This window comes from Chiloscyllium plagiosum, unplaced genomic scaffold, assembly GCF_037043375.1.
Source record: "Chiloscyllium plagiosum isolate Xiang-an unplaced genomic scaffold, Cpla_swu_hap1 HiC_scaffold_1, whole genome shotgun sequence".
NCBI lineage: Eukaryota > Metazoa > Chordata > Chondrichthyes > Orectolobiformes > Hemiscylliidae > Chiloscyllium > Chiloscyllium plagiosum.
The window spans coordinates 92,731,717-92,747,243 of NW_028270139.1; the positions used below are offsets into that span (position 1 = coordinate 92,731,717).

General features: G+C 42.7%; 1 protein-coding gene across 3 annotated transcripts in view; it reads right to left on the reverse strand.

Annotated features, from left to right (window-relative positions):
- The window catches only part of LOC122549391 (uncharacterized), a 124,351-nt gene extending 111,070 nt beyond the window's left edge, over positions 1-13,281 (reverse strand). The window contains exon 1 of one of the 3 annotated variants that reach the window (XM_087988889.1): positions 12,689-13,273. In XM_087988889.1, coding sequence (XP_087845015.1) covers positions 12,689-12,878 — 190 coding nt within the window. In that variant the 5' untranslated portion in view covers positions 12,879-13,273. Of the gene's footprint in view, positions 1-12,688 lie in introns of all 3 variants that reach the window. The other 2 variants (XM_087988897.1, XM_043689139.2) reach the window with 2 other exon arrangements.
- Positions 13,282-15,527: the final 2,246 nt, after the last annotated feature.

Here is a 15,527-nt window from a genome sequence, read left to right on the forward strand (position 1 = left end):
GCGAAGAAGCGTTTAAGGGACTTAAATATTCAGTACTCCTTACGCTACCCAGCGACGTTACGCTTTAACCATGAAGGATCCGTATATAACTTTGGATCACCAGAAAAGGCTAAGGAATTCTTGGACTCTCTTAGATAAACTGTAAGACATAATGGATGTTGGTCTGCCTTTCCCCCCCGCTTTGATTTATATCCCCCCCTTTTTTTTCTCTTACCTTACTGTTTAACATTATCATGGGGGTTGGGGAGAGGGATTTGATTTCCCCCCACCCCCCCTTGCGGTTGTTTTCTGTTATTATTTTATGTATATATGAGGGATGTATGTATATGTGTGTTTATATATATACATATAAAAGCTGGGGATTTTGGTTAATGTTGGTGGGGGGAGGTGGTTACCTTATTCAATTTTACCTCTGTCTCTAGGAGCGGGGTTGTTTTCCCCTTGTTATTTTGTATTATTATATTTAATTATTAGTCGTTGAGGTGGTAATTTTATAGTTATATGTTTATATATGGTATTAACATTACCAAAAATACCCAGGTGTTGGTATGGGTGGGGGTAGGGTGCTCACTGTTAACTCTAGCTTTGTATTATATTTGAATTCTCCTCATTTTATTGAGGAGTGCCTGGGTCAAGGGTGGGGCATTGGTTGGGAGAGGATATGATGGACTTTTGGAGAGGAAGTGACACCCCCTGGGAACAAGGGGGAAAGTCTCCACTTAGATACATTTTATATTTTTTTTATTTAGAAATAGTTTTTAACTGTATTGTTGTGGGTGTATTAAAGAGGTTTTATTTTTGTAAATTTCACATGTTCTACGCTTGGGATGTTCTGGATAGGGTTCCCCCTCCCGAGGGGTCTCGGATTGGCCCAGAGGATTATGGTTGATCAGTCGGTTAAGTGGTGCACCTGGAATGTCAAGGGGAGTAATTCGCCAGTCAAAAGGAAGAAAATATTATCAAATCTTAAGAAGGAAAGAGTTGATATAGCTCTCCTACAGGAGACACACCTGTCAGATAAAGAACACTTGAAATTACGATAGGGCGGATTTGATCAGGCCTTTTTTTCTTCTTTTAGCTCAAAAAGCAGGGGAGTTGTTATTCTTGTTCAGAAGAATTTCCCTTTCAAAATCCTAAAGCAGATAAAAGACGAATCTGGACGATATATCTTGATTAAAGCCCTCATAAATGGAGAGGAATATGGGATTTTAAATTTGTACTGCCCCCGGCACACCCCTTTAAATTTATAACGGAAGCCTTTTCAAAATTGATGGCTTTTGATGCCCGTCATATAATTATAGGGGGAGATTTTAATTGTATTATGGATCCGGAAATAGATAGGATTCCCAAGAGTACTGCAGGAGTATCTCCCAGATCTAGACAATTGATGGATCTGAACAAAGAATTAGGATTAGTAGATGTATGGAGATGTCTTCATCCACAGGGCAGAGATTTTTCTTTCTACTCTAATCCACATAAATGTCATACCAGAATTGATATGTTTTTTGCCCCCTCGATTTTTTTAAATTCCATATCATCCTGTAAAATAGGTAGTATAGCAATTTCTGACCACGCTGCTGTATATATGGAAACTAAGGCGAGGAACAATGGGACATCCCCTCGGCATTGGCGTATGGACCCCTTCCTAATGAAAGATAGTAAATTTGTAAAGTACTTCTCTCAAGAATTTAAAACTTTTTTAGAAATTAATTCAGGTACAGCTAGCAACCCGTCAATGATGTGGGAGACCATCAAAGCTTACACGCGAGGCTTGATCATCTCCTACTCAGCGACCCAGAAGAAATTAAAGGGAGAACAACAGCGCCTGCTTGAAGCCCGCTTAAAAGCGGCTGAAACAGCACACACTGATAGACCTTCTATTATTAAATTGCAAAGGATTACAGCTCTTAGGACAGCTCTAAACACTACGCTTACTCAAACGGTTAAGAGGGAAATATTATTTGCAAAACAAAGGTTATATGAATATGGTGACAAACCGGGTAGATACTTAGCATTTCTTGCAAAGAAAAAAAAGGCCCCTCAGACTATTACATCTATCAAGGAAAGTACGGGTATTTTGACTCATGATCACAAAAAGATTAATGCGATCTTTAGAGAATTTTATTCTGAGTTATATAAATCACAGGATTGTGAAGATAGGACAAAGAGGATGCAGTCATTTTTTAAAAATTTGACTTTTCTAGGCCTCACTCTGGAACAAGTATCGGTCCTAAATGCTCCTCTTACACTCCAAGAAATACTTGATGCAATTAGGCAACTTCAAAATGGTAAGGCGCCGGACCCAGATGGTTTTCAACCTGAATTCTATAAAGAATTTACAGAAATACTGGCTGGTCCACTTATGGACATGTATAACTATGCATATAGTCAGGGCTGTCTCCCGCCTTCGCTGAAATAAGCAAATATCTCTCTTATTCTTAAAAAAGGAAAGGACCCAGAAGATTGTACATCATACAGACCAATATCCTTGCTAAATGTAGATTTTAAAATCCTCTCTAAAACGTTAGCACTGAGACTAGAAAGGATACTGCCACATATTATAAAGGAGGATCAGACGGGGTTTATTCAGGGCCGTAGATCATCCAATAATGTTAGAAGGGCTCTGAATATGATTCAAGCTTGTCATCAGGGAAAGATACCAGGAGTAGTGGTTTCATTAGACGCGGAAAAGGCATTTGATAGGGTCGAATGGTAATATTTGTTTTACACATTGGAGAGGTTTGGCGTTGGACAGGTGTTTACCAACATTGTATAGTGATCCCAAAGCAGTTGTGGTTACCAATGGATTAGGTTCGGATAGCTTCAGTGTGGGTAGGGGCTGCCGTCAAGGATGTCCCCTCTCGCCATTGTTATTTACGCTAATAATTGAACCACTAGCAGAAGCTATACGAGCTGATCCTAATATAGTGGCCCCAAGGATTGGTACAGGTAAACATAAAATTACCCTTTATGCAGATGATGTTCTTCTATTCCTCAGTAACCCTTTGATGTCCATACCTCGCTTAATCCAAGTTATTAATACATTTAGTGCATTCGCAGGCTATAAAATTAATTTTTCAAAATCGGAGGCTATGCCAATGGGTGGCCTTGCTATGATACCCCGCTTAGCGGACGGATCCCTTTTTCCCTTTCGCTGGTCCCTGGAGGGCTTCTTATATTTAGGCATTTTTATTACTCCAGTATTTGGTCAGTTGTATAAGGCTAATTTTGTGTATTTATTGGAAAGGATAAGGCAGGACCTCCAGCGATGGGGAGACCTACCAATTTCCTGGTTGGGTAGGATAGCACTAATCAAAATGAATGTCCTGCCCCGTCTCCTATATCCTATGAGAATGCTTCCGGTGATGCTGCCGAGGACGGCTTTATGTAAATTATATGGCTGGCTGGGTTCCTTTATCTGGAATCATAGGCGGCCCCTCATTAAGCTGAAGAAGCTACAGCTTCCACAGGCAAGGGGTGGATTGGACTTCCCAGACTTTAGGAAATATCAGTTAAGTTCCCTATTAAGTTACATAGCTGATTGGGTCTCGTCTGATCCACAATCAATCTGATTGGACATCGAGGCTTCTCAAGTAAAATACCCACTTATTAACCTTTTATTCTCAGACAAGAGGAAAATCATTACTGATCACTGTAAAAACCCTATAATACTAAATACAATCAAGGCTTGGAATATAATGCGGCAAAATGAGGGCAATTCACATAAAACATCCCCCTATGCACCGATAGTGGGAGCATGGGGATTCCAACCGGGGTTAACAGATGCCACTTTTAAACTCTGGAGATCCAGGGGTATCTCATGTCTAGGGGAACTATTTAAAGATGGGGTCCTGATGTCTTTCGAACAGCTGCGTCAGAAATTCGGATTACCCAATGGAGACCTCTTTCGATACTTCCAAATTCGAGATTATATACAGAAGAAGACGACGTTATTAGATAGTCTTTATAAATCCAATAGAGAATGTAGTGTCCTACGACCAGTGGGGGTATCTTCCGTCAGTACTATTTATCATTTACTACATGATGAAGTATCGGGAGATATGGATAATCTGCTTAAAACATGGGATCAGGATCTGGGACTAGAAATCTCCACAGAAACATGGAATGATATTTGGGAAAATGCTAGAAGAATTACTATTTGTAACAGAACCCAGGCTATCCAGCTGAAGATACTTCATAGGGCCCATATAGCACCGGTTCGATTGGCAAAATTTAAGGCAGGAGCATCTCCAATGTGTCCTAAATGCAAAATAGAGGTGGGCACTCTTGTACATTGCTTATGGACCTGTCATAAGATCCGTAGATATTGGACTAAAGTAGCAAGTACCCTGACAGAAATTTTAGGAACGGAAATTAAAGTGGACCCTGTATCTCTCCTCTTGGGCTTTTCGAACTTTCCCTCCCTGGACACGTACGGGAAGAGACTATTTTCTATTCTTTCTTTCTGTGCAAGGAAAAATATTTTGGTGAACTGGGCGGCTGAGGGCCCCCCTGGACTTTCAAATTGGCACAGATTAATTATGGAATGTATTCCCCTTGACTTCCTTACAAACATGGTGCACCGAAAGACCGAATTATTTTATAAAATATGGCAGCCCTTTTTGAATTACATAAATACAGATATTTCGGCTATCCTAACAAGGGCTTTTATTTAATTGAGATTACAAACCTGGCTGGTCCGGGGTCCCTCGGGGCAGGAATCCCGCACGAATACGGGTTTTATTATATCTGATGCTAACACATTCCGAGCATGTAAGAGACTTAAATATACACTCTGGTTTGTTGTAGGTTAGATTAGTAGATAGTTGAGTTTTGTTTGTTTATTTTTCTTTTTTTTCGTTTTTTTTTGTTTTTTTTATTGTTAAATTTTGGCTATTGTATATTTGAGCTAATTGTATATCAATGTTTATATCTGAGAGTTTTGTTTATTTTTGTAAACTTGTAAAAATGTTAAATTTCTAATAAAAATATCTATATAAAAAAAAACAAGGCACAAGTCAGGATGTAATACTCCCCACTTGCCTGGATGGGTATACCTCCAATTACACTCAAGAAGTTTGAAACCATCCAGGACAAAGAGGCCCGCTTGATAGGCACCACATCCTCAAAAATATGCTTCCTTTACCAGTGACTTAGTAGCAGCAATGTGTACTATCTATTGAATGCACCACAGAAATTCACCAAAGATCCTTAGGTAGCACCTTCCAAACTCACAACCACTACCATCTGGAAGGACAAGGACAGAAGATACATAGGAACACCACTACCTGCCAGTTCCCCTCCAAGCCACTCACCATCCTGACTTGGAAATATATCAGCATACCTTCAGTGTCATTAGATCAAAATCCTGAAATTCCCTCCACAACAGCCTCAATAGTCTATCTACAGCACATGGACTGCAGCAGTTCAAGAAGGCAGCTCACCGCCACTTTCCCAAGGACAATTCGGGGCAGGCAATAAACCCTGGCCAGTCACCAACATCCACATCCCAGGAGTGAATAATTTAAAAAACTAGAATAACTAGATCCCTCTCCGCATTGGAATTCTGCAGTTGTTCTCCATTTAAATAACACTCTTTCTTTCATCTTCTTGTCAAAGTAAACAAGTTTACATTTTCCACATGATACTCCAACTGTGAGAGTTTTTGCACACTCAGTGAAGCTATCTATATCTGTCCATCCACATCCTCTATGTCTTCTTCAAACATTCTTTCTCATGTACCTGTGTGTTATTTATAAATGTAGCTATCATGCCTTGGCTCCTGTTATCTATGCCATTGATATAAATTGTAAAAAGGCTAAGCTCCAGCACAGGTCCCTGCATGACTCCACTCATCACATCCTGCCAATCAAAGAGCCATTTAAGTATGTTGTCTGTTTTCTGTCAGCCAGCCCATCTTCTATCAATGCTAGTATGCTGCCTTTTAGACCATGAGCACTACTTTGAACAATAACCTTTGATGTGACACCTTGCTAAATACCTTCTGGAAAGCTAAGTACAGTATGTCTACAAGCGTTCCCTTACCAACAGTACAAGTTACTCCTTCAAAGAAGTTCAATAAATTGATTAAACATGATTTTCCTTACAAAATCATGATGACTCTTTCTGACTTGCTTGAGTTTTCCTGCTTTGGTCATCTTCATGATTGTTTCTAATAACGTTCCATGGCAGAATTCAAGTGATGACCTACACTTTTAAGTTGTCTGCTTCCCTCCCTTTTTGAATACTTGCTATTTTCCAGTCTCATGGAACCATTCTGTAATCTAGAGAATTTTGGAAAATTTATCCGACCTAACTTTTATTTTATACTTGGGATGTGGGCATGACTGGCTAGGCATTTATTGCCCATACCTAACTGTCCTGGAGAGGGCAATAGTGAGCTGCTTTTTTTGAACTGCTGCACTCCTTGGGTATAGGGACACCCTCACTATATTTTGATTGAGTCACTCTGATATGGCAATATATTTCAAAATCAAGATTGTGGCGTTCCCATGCACCTATTGCCTCAGTCCTTCTAATTGATAAGGTGGCAGGTTTAGAAGGTGCTATCAAAGAAACCTGAGTGACTCATTGTAATGCATCTTGTCAATGGTACACAACAGTGTCATTGTGCAAGGGTCTTGGAGGGAGGTAATACTGAAGGTGGTAGATGCCTTACCAGTCAAGCGGACTGCTTTGCCCTTCATGGTGTTGTAGGAACTGCATCCATCCAAGCAAATGAGGAGTATTCCATCACACTCCTGACTTGTACCTTGTAGATGGTGGGCAGACATTAAAGGAGATTATATTAGGGTGGTGTTGGAAAAGCACAGCAGGTCAGACAGCATCCAAGGAGCAGGAAAATCAACATTTTAGACAAAAGTACTCCATTTCTCATTCCTGGTGAAGGACTTTTGCCCAAAACGTCGATTTTCCTGCTCTTTGGATGCTGCCTGACATGCTGTGCTTTTCAGCACCACTCTAATCTAGACTCTGATCCCCAGCATCTTCACTCCTCACTTTCACCATTAAGAAGACTAGAGGTGAGTTATTCACTTCAAAACTCCTCACCTCTGACCTGGTCTTGTAGCCACAGAAGTTACATGACTCATCTGGTTCAGTTTCTAGTCAATGATAACCCTGACGATGTTGATAGCATGAGATTCAGCAATGATAATGCCATTAAAAGTCATGGAATAATGGCTAGATTCTCTCAATTTGGAGATGGCCACAACCTGACATTCATGTTACTTGCCACTTCTCAGCCCTAGACTGGATGTGACTGCAAATGGATTCGGATTGCCTCAGTATTTGAGGAGTAATGAATGTTGTTGAGCATTGCGCAATATTCAGTGAAAATCCATATTTCTGAGGGTTTCCTTTGTGAAACAGCTGAAGATGGTTGGGCCTAGGACCGAGGAACTCTTGCAGAGATGTCCTGGAGCTGAGATGACTGAACTCCACCAACCACTACCACTTTCCTAGGTGCCAGGTATGACTCCAACCAGTGGAGATTGCTTCCTCTAATTCCCACTGACTCCAGTTTCAGTCAAGTCTCCTGATTCTTTACTCAGTCAAATGCTATCTTGGCATCAAAGGCAGTGTTAAATATTGCAAGCCAGTCACCCCTACATCCCACCTCTGGAGATTAGCTCTTTTGCCCGAGTTTGAACAGAGAACATAGAACGTTACAGTGCAGTATAGGCCCAGTCTACTACTGTTGCAGGCAGGCCATACCATGTCCCTACTACTCTGAGTAAAGAAACAACATCTGATATCTGTCCTATATCTATCACCTCTCAATTTAAATCTATGCCCCCTCATTCTAGCCATCACTAGCCGAAGAAAAAGGCTCTCACTGTCCACCCTATCTAACCCTCTGATTATCTTATATGTCTCAATTCTTTCTCTACCGAAAATAATCTCAGGTCCCTCAGCCTTTCCTTGTAAGGCCTTCACTCCACACCAGGCAACATCCTAGTAGATCTCCTCTGTACCCTTTCCAAAGCTTCCACATCCTTCCTATAATGCAGTGTCCAGAACTGTAGTCATGGTTTGGAGATGCCGATGTCGGACTGGGTCTACAAAGTTAAAAATCACACAACACCAGGCTATAGTCCAACAGGTTTAATTGGAAGCACTAGCTTTTGGAGCACCGCTCCTTCATCAGATGGTTGTGGAGGACACAATTGTAAGGCACAGAATTTATAGCAAAAGTTTACAGTGCGATGTAACTGAAATTATACATTGAAAACTACCTTGATTGTTTGTTGAGTCTTTCATCTGTTAGAATGACCACATAAGTTTCACTTCTTTCATATGTAAATCACAAAACTTTTTAAAAAAGTTACATTCTCAGGTTAACTGTAACAATTGGTGTCAGCCAGATAATATGTTGAAGGTGTTAGCCCCCTGTGTTCCCTGTACGTAGCAGGTACTCATGTGATTCAGCCAACGTTGTCTATCTTGTACATTGCAGGCAAAGATGCCGTGAGGCATGGTACAATGGGGAAACTGAGCAAAGGCTATGCAATGGATGAATGGGCACCGCACAACAATCAACAGACATGAATGTTCCCTCCCAGTTGGGGAACACTTCAGCGGTCCAGGACATTTGACCTCGGACCTTCGGGTGACCATCCTCCAAGGCAGACTTTGGGACAGGCAGCAGCGAAAAGTGGCCGAGCAGAGGCTGATAGCTAAGTTTCGTACCCATAGGGAGGGCCTCAACCGGGACCTTGGGTTCATGTCACATTACAGGTGACCACCATTGCACTATACATACACACACAGACACACACACATATACATAGACATGCATACAGACACACACACTCCTACAGACACACACACTCCCACACTCACACATGCACCCTCCCACAGACTTAGACACTTTACACTCACATACACTCTCTCACACACTCACAACCCCCCACCCCAGATAGACAGACAGATAGACACACACACGCACACACAAAAACCCACATGCACATATACGTTTGTGGGGTGAATTTGTACTTGCAGAGTTACATTGTACTTTGCTCAAAAACTGCATGATTCCATGTAAGACTCCGTTAACTCACTTTTTAGATTAGAATCAGTCTAAACATTATGGCACAGACAGGGAACACAGGGGGCTAACACCTTCAACATATTATCTGGCTGACACCAATTGTTACAGTTAACCTGAGAATGTCACTTTTAAAAAAAGTTTTGTGATTTACATATGAAAGAAATGAAACTATCATGGTATTCTAACAGATGAAAGACTCAACAAACAATCAAGGTAGTTTTCAATGTATAATTTCAGTTACATCACACTGTAAAGTTTTGCTATAAATTCTGTGCCTTACAATTGTGTCGTCCACAACCACCTGATGAAGGAGCGACGCTCCGAAAGCTAGTGCTTCCAATTCAACCTGTTGGACTATAACCTGGTGTTGTGTGATTTTTAACTCCAGAACTGTACGCAATACCCCAGGTGCGGGCACACCAGAGTTTTGTCCAGCTACAGCATGACCTCATGGCTCTGAAACTGAAGCCCTCTACTAATAAAAGCTAACACACCGTATGCCTTCTTAACAACCCTATCAACCTGGGTGGCAACTTTCAGGGATCCATGTACTTGGACACAGAGATCTCTCTGTTCATCCACACTACCAAGAATCTTATCATTAGCCCAGTACTCTGCATTCCTGTTACTCCTTCCAAAGTGAACCATCTCACACTTTTCTGCATTAAACTCCATTTGCCACCTCTCAGCCCAGCTCTGCATTTATCTATGTCTCTCTGGAACCTAAAACATCCTTCGGCACTATCCACAACTCTACCGACATCAACCACTACCCTCCATCTTCTTCCAGCTAGCCAATTTCTTACCCAAACCGCTAAATCACCCTCAATCCCATGCCTCTGTATTTTGTGCAATAGCCTAAGGTTAAACTGAATTTGAATAGTTCTGTCAAAACCCAAACTGTGCATCAGTGAGCAGGTTCTCTCTTTGCAGGTGCTACTTGACAGCTCTGACAATGGCCCCTTCGGTCACTATGCTGAGGAGAGTAAGTGCCAGTGTTGCAGCTGTAGTGAAAGAGATTGGCTAGGGCCATACCTGATTCTGGAGCACACATTTTCAGTACCAGTGTGGGAATATATTTCCTCACTTCTTTCAATACTCTAGAATGAAGCCAATCAGGAGTTTGGGACCTGTCAGCCTACAGCTCCATCAGTTTGCTCAGTTCCACTTCGCTGGTGATTGTAACATCGCCAAGTACCCTCTCGCTTTCAAATCCTGTTTACAGCTATTAATGGAATGTTTTTCATAAACAAAAATGTTTCTAGCAGTTTTGGAGAAGCTAGGAATAGCACTGACATTGATGGAATTGTGCAGATATCTGGAAGCAAGATTGCTCCAGACATTATGCCGCTCAAATTTGCATTACAACAGCATGAACAGATTACTCACTTTAGAATAAAGATTAAAGAAAGGTGAATGAAATTTCCCAAGTTATATGATTATAAGGCCAGGTAGAAATACTACATTAAATGAACCGTATTGCCTGTTATATGCTTTGTTTGATACTAAATCATATTGAAATCAATGTAGCTGAGTATCAGGCAGGCATGTGTTAAACATTCCCTCTAAGCTACACAAATGCACATAAGTAACTTTCTTTAATTTCACATATTTATAAGAAATCAATCGCATCTTAAAAATAATATTAGCAAGTGCATTGCGTAGACAGGTATTCAATCAAAGTCAATAACTTGCACAGCATGTGGTGCACTAATGTGAGAAGAGTAGGATAATGGAGGAAAGAATGATGGAGAGGGGAGGACAGAAAGTGCTCAGAAGAAGAGTTGGCATGAGGAGAGATGAGAAACGAAGGAGGCAGGAAAGGCTTCCTGACAGTCTTGGGAAATTGCCACATGACTACCGGAGTGGAAGGCAGGCAAAAGAGAGCAGAGGAGTGCTGCCAGTAGAGATGAGTGTGACAGCAGTCAAACTTTCAGTAAGAAATATAACATTTTTTCAAGTGACTGTTGTTGGAACTTTAATCAGGTTTACCTTCAGTGAAGAGATCACAGTATGCAGTGCTGAGGATGCTTGCTCTGTAGGTTAGAAGATAGGCCAGGGAAGGGATTTAGGAAAAATGGCGGTGGGGGAGTTCAGAACTAGAGGGTATAGGTTTAGGGTGGGAGGGGGAAGATATAAAAGGGACCTAAGGGGCAATTTTTTTCACAGAGGGTGGTGCGTGTATGGAATGAGCTGCCAGAGGAAGCGGAGAAGGCTGGTACAATTGCACCATTTAAAAGGAATCTGGATGTATATATGAATAAGAAGGGGATGGAGGGATATTGGCTAAGTGCTGGCAAATGGGACTAGATAAGGTTGGGATATCTGGTCGGCATGGACAAGTTGGACTGAAGGGTCTGTTTCCGTGCTGTACATCTCGAGGATTCTAATTTCCTCCACATCGTAAGATGTATTTGCTGCCACTCAGTACCACATAGACTTTAAGATTCTCATCCTCTGTGTTTAAATCTATCCATGGTTCACCCCTCACTATTTCTGTAACTTCCTCCATTTGCAAGACCTCTGAGACTTCTACATTCTTTCACCTTTGACCTCCTGAGCATATCCAATCCTGATTTAATAAGGACAGTTTGCTTCCAGCAGCTCTCGGCCTACTTGGAAATGACTGACCAACCTAGTGAACCTATGACATAGGATTATATGAATTTGCATCCATCTTTAATCAGACCAGAGCAGATGCTCCTTCTCTATGCCCTCCAGGGATCCCACCATCATCGATGCCAGTCTCCAATCAGTTTGATTCTGTCCACTTGATGTGAGGAAATGGCTGAGTGAATTGACATAGTAAAAATTAGGGAGTTATGGGTAACAACAGTACTTTCAAACTAGTTGCCCCTCTGGCCAAGTTGTCCCAGCCTGGGAAAACATTTACAATATGTCTTACCCACCAGAACAAACTCAACCCAATTACCAGTCTCCTCCCAATAAGCAGTAAAGTGTTAGAAGCATCTTCATCCAACAGTTTTGACAGGGAACCAGGAGTTAAAAATTGAGCCATTGATTGACCTGGAGCCAATGTAGGTCAGACATAGAACTGGAAGTGATTAGAGTTTAAAATTGAGCTTTGTTTATAAATATTAATCGTAGTACAACTGTTCGGGAGGCTCTAGCCAGTTCTATGCGGTATTACTCTCAAGAATTGCATTTGTTTTTAAACAGGGCACAAAAAAAATTAGAGGTGGATTTGAAGTGAATGTAAATCACTGCTCTAACTGAGCTTTGGGTATTGTACCAGCTAATGAACAGAGGTCATTAGCTTCCCTTCCAGTTTTGGAACGAAATTAATTGTAATTTTCTGTTTATTCAGCAAAGAAGCGTCTGCGTTCACAACCGGGATTTAAAATCTGTCACTTGAAACTGTAAGAGTAGGTACTTTCTATCAATCGTTGAACGATGTTGCTAATTACAGGAAGACCCGCCTATTCGACCCTCATTCGTCCAGTGTCAGGAATAGTATTGTAGTCAGTAATTTAATTAGACACTGAAAACATCAATCACTTGACGCTCGATGGAAACTTCGCCTTTGTGCTCAGGGGAAACAGAAATGAATACCGTGGTGGATTGGATACTGGAAGATATTTGCTTTACTCTTACCTTCATCGTGTGCGATAGATACTAAGGAGAGCAGGAGCAAGAAGCACAGGCTCATGTTGTGTGGCACTCGGTGCAGAGTATTGCTGCTCCTGAGATGTGGTCTTCCATTCCGTGCAGTCAGTGTTGGCCCTGTCCTGGGCAGTTTGCCAGCGACGTGCAGCGCTCGCTGCTCACCGCTTACTGTCATCATAGAAGGCGGAGCTGCAGCTGCCACTACAGCTCCTTGGTATAAACTGTCAGGACAGGCAGTGTGCCCAAACGTACCTGCACCATTCCCACATCATGAAGCAAGGCTGAAGAAGAAGATTTTGTTTTTAGTCTCGCAATCCCTGCGTTCCTACAAATTCTGTGTGACCTACCTTTTACGAAATTATGTGTGAAAACTTGTAATTCCGCTTGATGGCGAAAGGCGGCACTCCCCCTTAACCTTCAAATCGCTTTCTGATTTTTTTAAATGCATGTTTTAACACACATATATTAAATGTATTTATGGCAGTGTTTTGGTGTAAAATTTAACAAGGTTGACTTCTCTGAGGTATGTCTTCTTCAGCACCCATACTGCCTATTTCCACCTCTTGAGTATGGTCTACCTGCGCTCCCCTATTTCTTTTCTTATCTTTGCACAGATTAATCTCCAGCATAACAAGAGGACAATCTGCACCCCACAAATTCTGTGCTTCAGTTGGGCCCAAAGCTTTTGATCTCCCTCATTAAATGTCTTTGCTTTCCTGCTTTAAAATGCTCATCATTGAACAATAGTTATAATTAACTCTAATATTTCATTGTTTACTTTGGTTTAAAATTTTGACATTGCTTCTATGATGTACCTTGGAACATTTTACTACATCGAACATACAACAACCTGGTTGTACAATATCGTTATTTAAGTTTTCCTTTTATTCTTTCATGGGACGTGAGCATTGTCGGCTGGGCTAGGTATTTATTGCTAGGCGCGAGTTGCCCTTGAGGTGATGGTGGTGGTGGTGAGCCGTCTACTTAAACCGCAGCAGTCCACACGCTGCACTTCACCCAGAAAGTTGTTAGGTAGGAACTGCTGGAAGAGCTCAGCAGTTCAGTCAGTAGCCGAGGAGCAATAAAATCGACGTTTCGGGAAAAATCCCTTCAGCAGGAATAAAAGCAGAGTCTAAGGCGTGGAGAGATAAGCTAGAGAAAGTAGCATAGAATAAATAAGTGAGTGGGGGAGAGGATGAAGGTGAGAGGTCAGGGGCAGGGGAGGGTGGAGTGGATAGGTGGAAAAGAAGATAGGGAGGTAGGACAAGGCCCAGGGACAGTGCTGAGCTGGAAGTTTAGAACTAGGGTGAGGTAGGGGAAGGGGAAATAAGGAAACTGTTGAAGTCCACATTGGGAGACCGCATCGGGAGCAACGGATACAATAAATGATATTGGTTTATGTGCAGGTAAAACTTTGATGGATGTGGAAGACTCCTTTAGAGCCTTGGTGAGGGAGGTGGTGTGGGTGCAGGATTTACAATTCCTGCAGCGGCAGGGGAAGGTGCCAGGACGGGAGAGTGGGTTGTAGGGGGGCGTGGACCTGACCAGGTAGTCAGGAAGGAAATGGTCTTTGCGGAAGGCGGAAAGGGGTGGGGAGGAAAATATATCCCTGGTGGTGGGGTCTGTTTGGAGGTGGTGGAATTGGCGAATTATTTGGTTTATGCGAAGGTTGGTAGGGTGGAAGGTGAGCACCAGGGGCATTCTGTCCTTGTTACAGTTGGAGGGGTGGAGTCTGAGGGCGGAGGTGTGGGATGTGGACGAGATGCGTTGGAGGGCATCTTTAACCACATGGGAAGGGAAATTGCAGTCTCTAAAGAAGGAGACCATGTGGTGTGTTCTGTGGTGGAACTGGTCCTCCTGGGAGCAGATACAGCGGAGGCGGAGGAATTGGGAATACGGGATGGCATTTTTGCAAGAGGTAGGGTGGGAAGAGGTGTAAGCCAGGTAGCTGTGGGAGTCGGTGGGTTTGTAAAAAATGTCAGTGTCAAGTCGGTCATCATTAATGGAGATGGAGAGGTCCAGGAAGGGGAGGGAGGTGTCAGAGATGGCCCAGGTAAATTTAAGGTCAGGGTGGAACGTGTTGGTGAAGTTGATGAATTACTCAACCTCCTCGCGGGAGCATGATGTGGCGCTAATGCAGTCATCAATGTAGCGGAGGAAGAGGTGGGAAGTGGTGCCGGTGTAATTATGGAAGATCAACTGTTGTACGTAGCCAACAAGGAGACAGGCATAGCTGGGGCCCATTGGTGTGCCCATGGCTACCCCTTTGGTCTGGAGGAAGTGGGAGGATTCAAAAGGAGAAATTGTTAAGGGTGAGGACCAGTTCGGCCAAACGAATGAGAGTGTCGGTGGAGGGGTACTGTTAGGGACATCGGGAGTGGAAAAAACAGAGGGCTTGGAGGCCATGGTCATGGCAGATGGAGGTGTAGAGGGATTGGATATCCATGGTGAAGATGAGGCGTTGGGGGCCGGGGAAACGGATGTCTTGGAGGTGGAGGGCGTGGGTGGTGTCTTGAACATATGTGGGGAGTTCCTGGACTAGGGGGGATAGGACAGTGTCGAGGCAGGTAGAGAGGAGTTCAGTGGGCAGGAGCATGTTGAGACAATGGGTCGGCCAGGGTTTCAGTGGGGCAACCCACCCTTCCATCCTGGCACCTTCCCCTGCCACCGCAGGAACTGCAAAACCTGCACCCACACCTCCTCCCTCACCTTCATCCAAGGCCCTAAAGGAGCCTTCTACATCCAAAGTTTTACCTGCACATCCACCAATATCATTTATTGTATCCGTTGCTCCCGATGCGGTCTCCTCAACATTGGGGAGACTGGG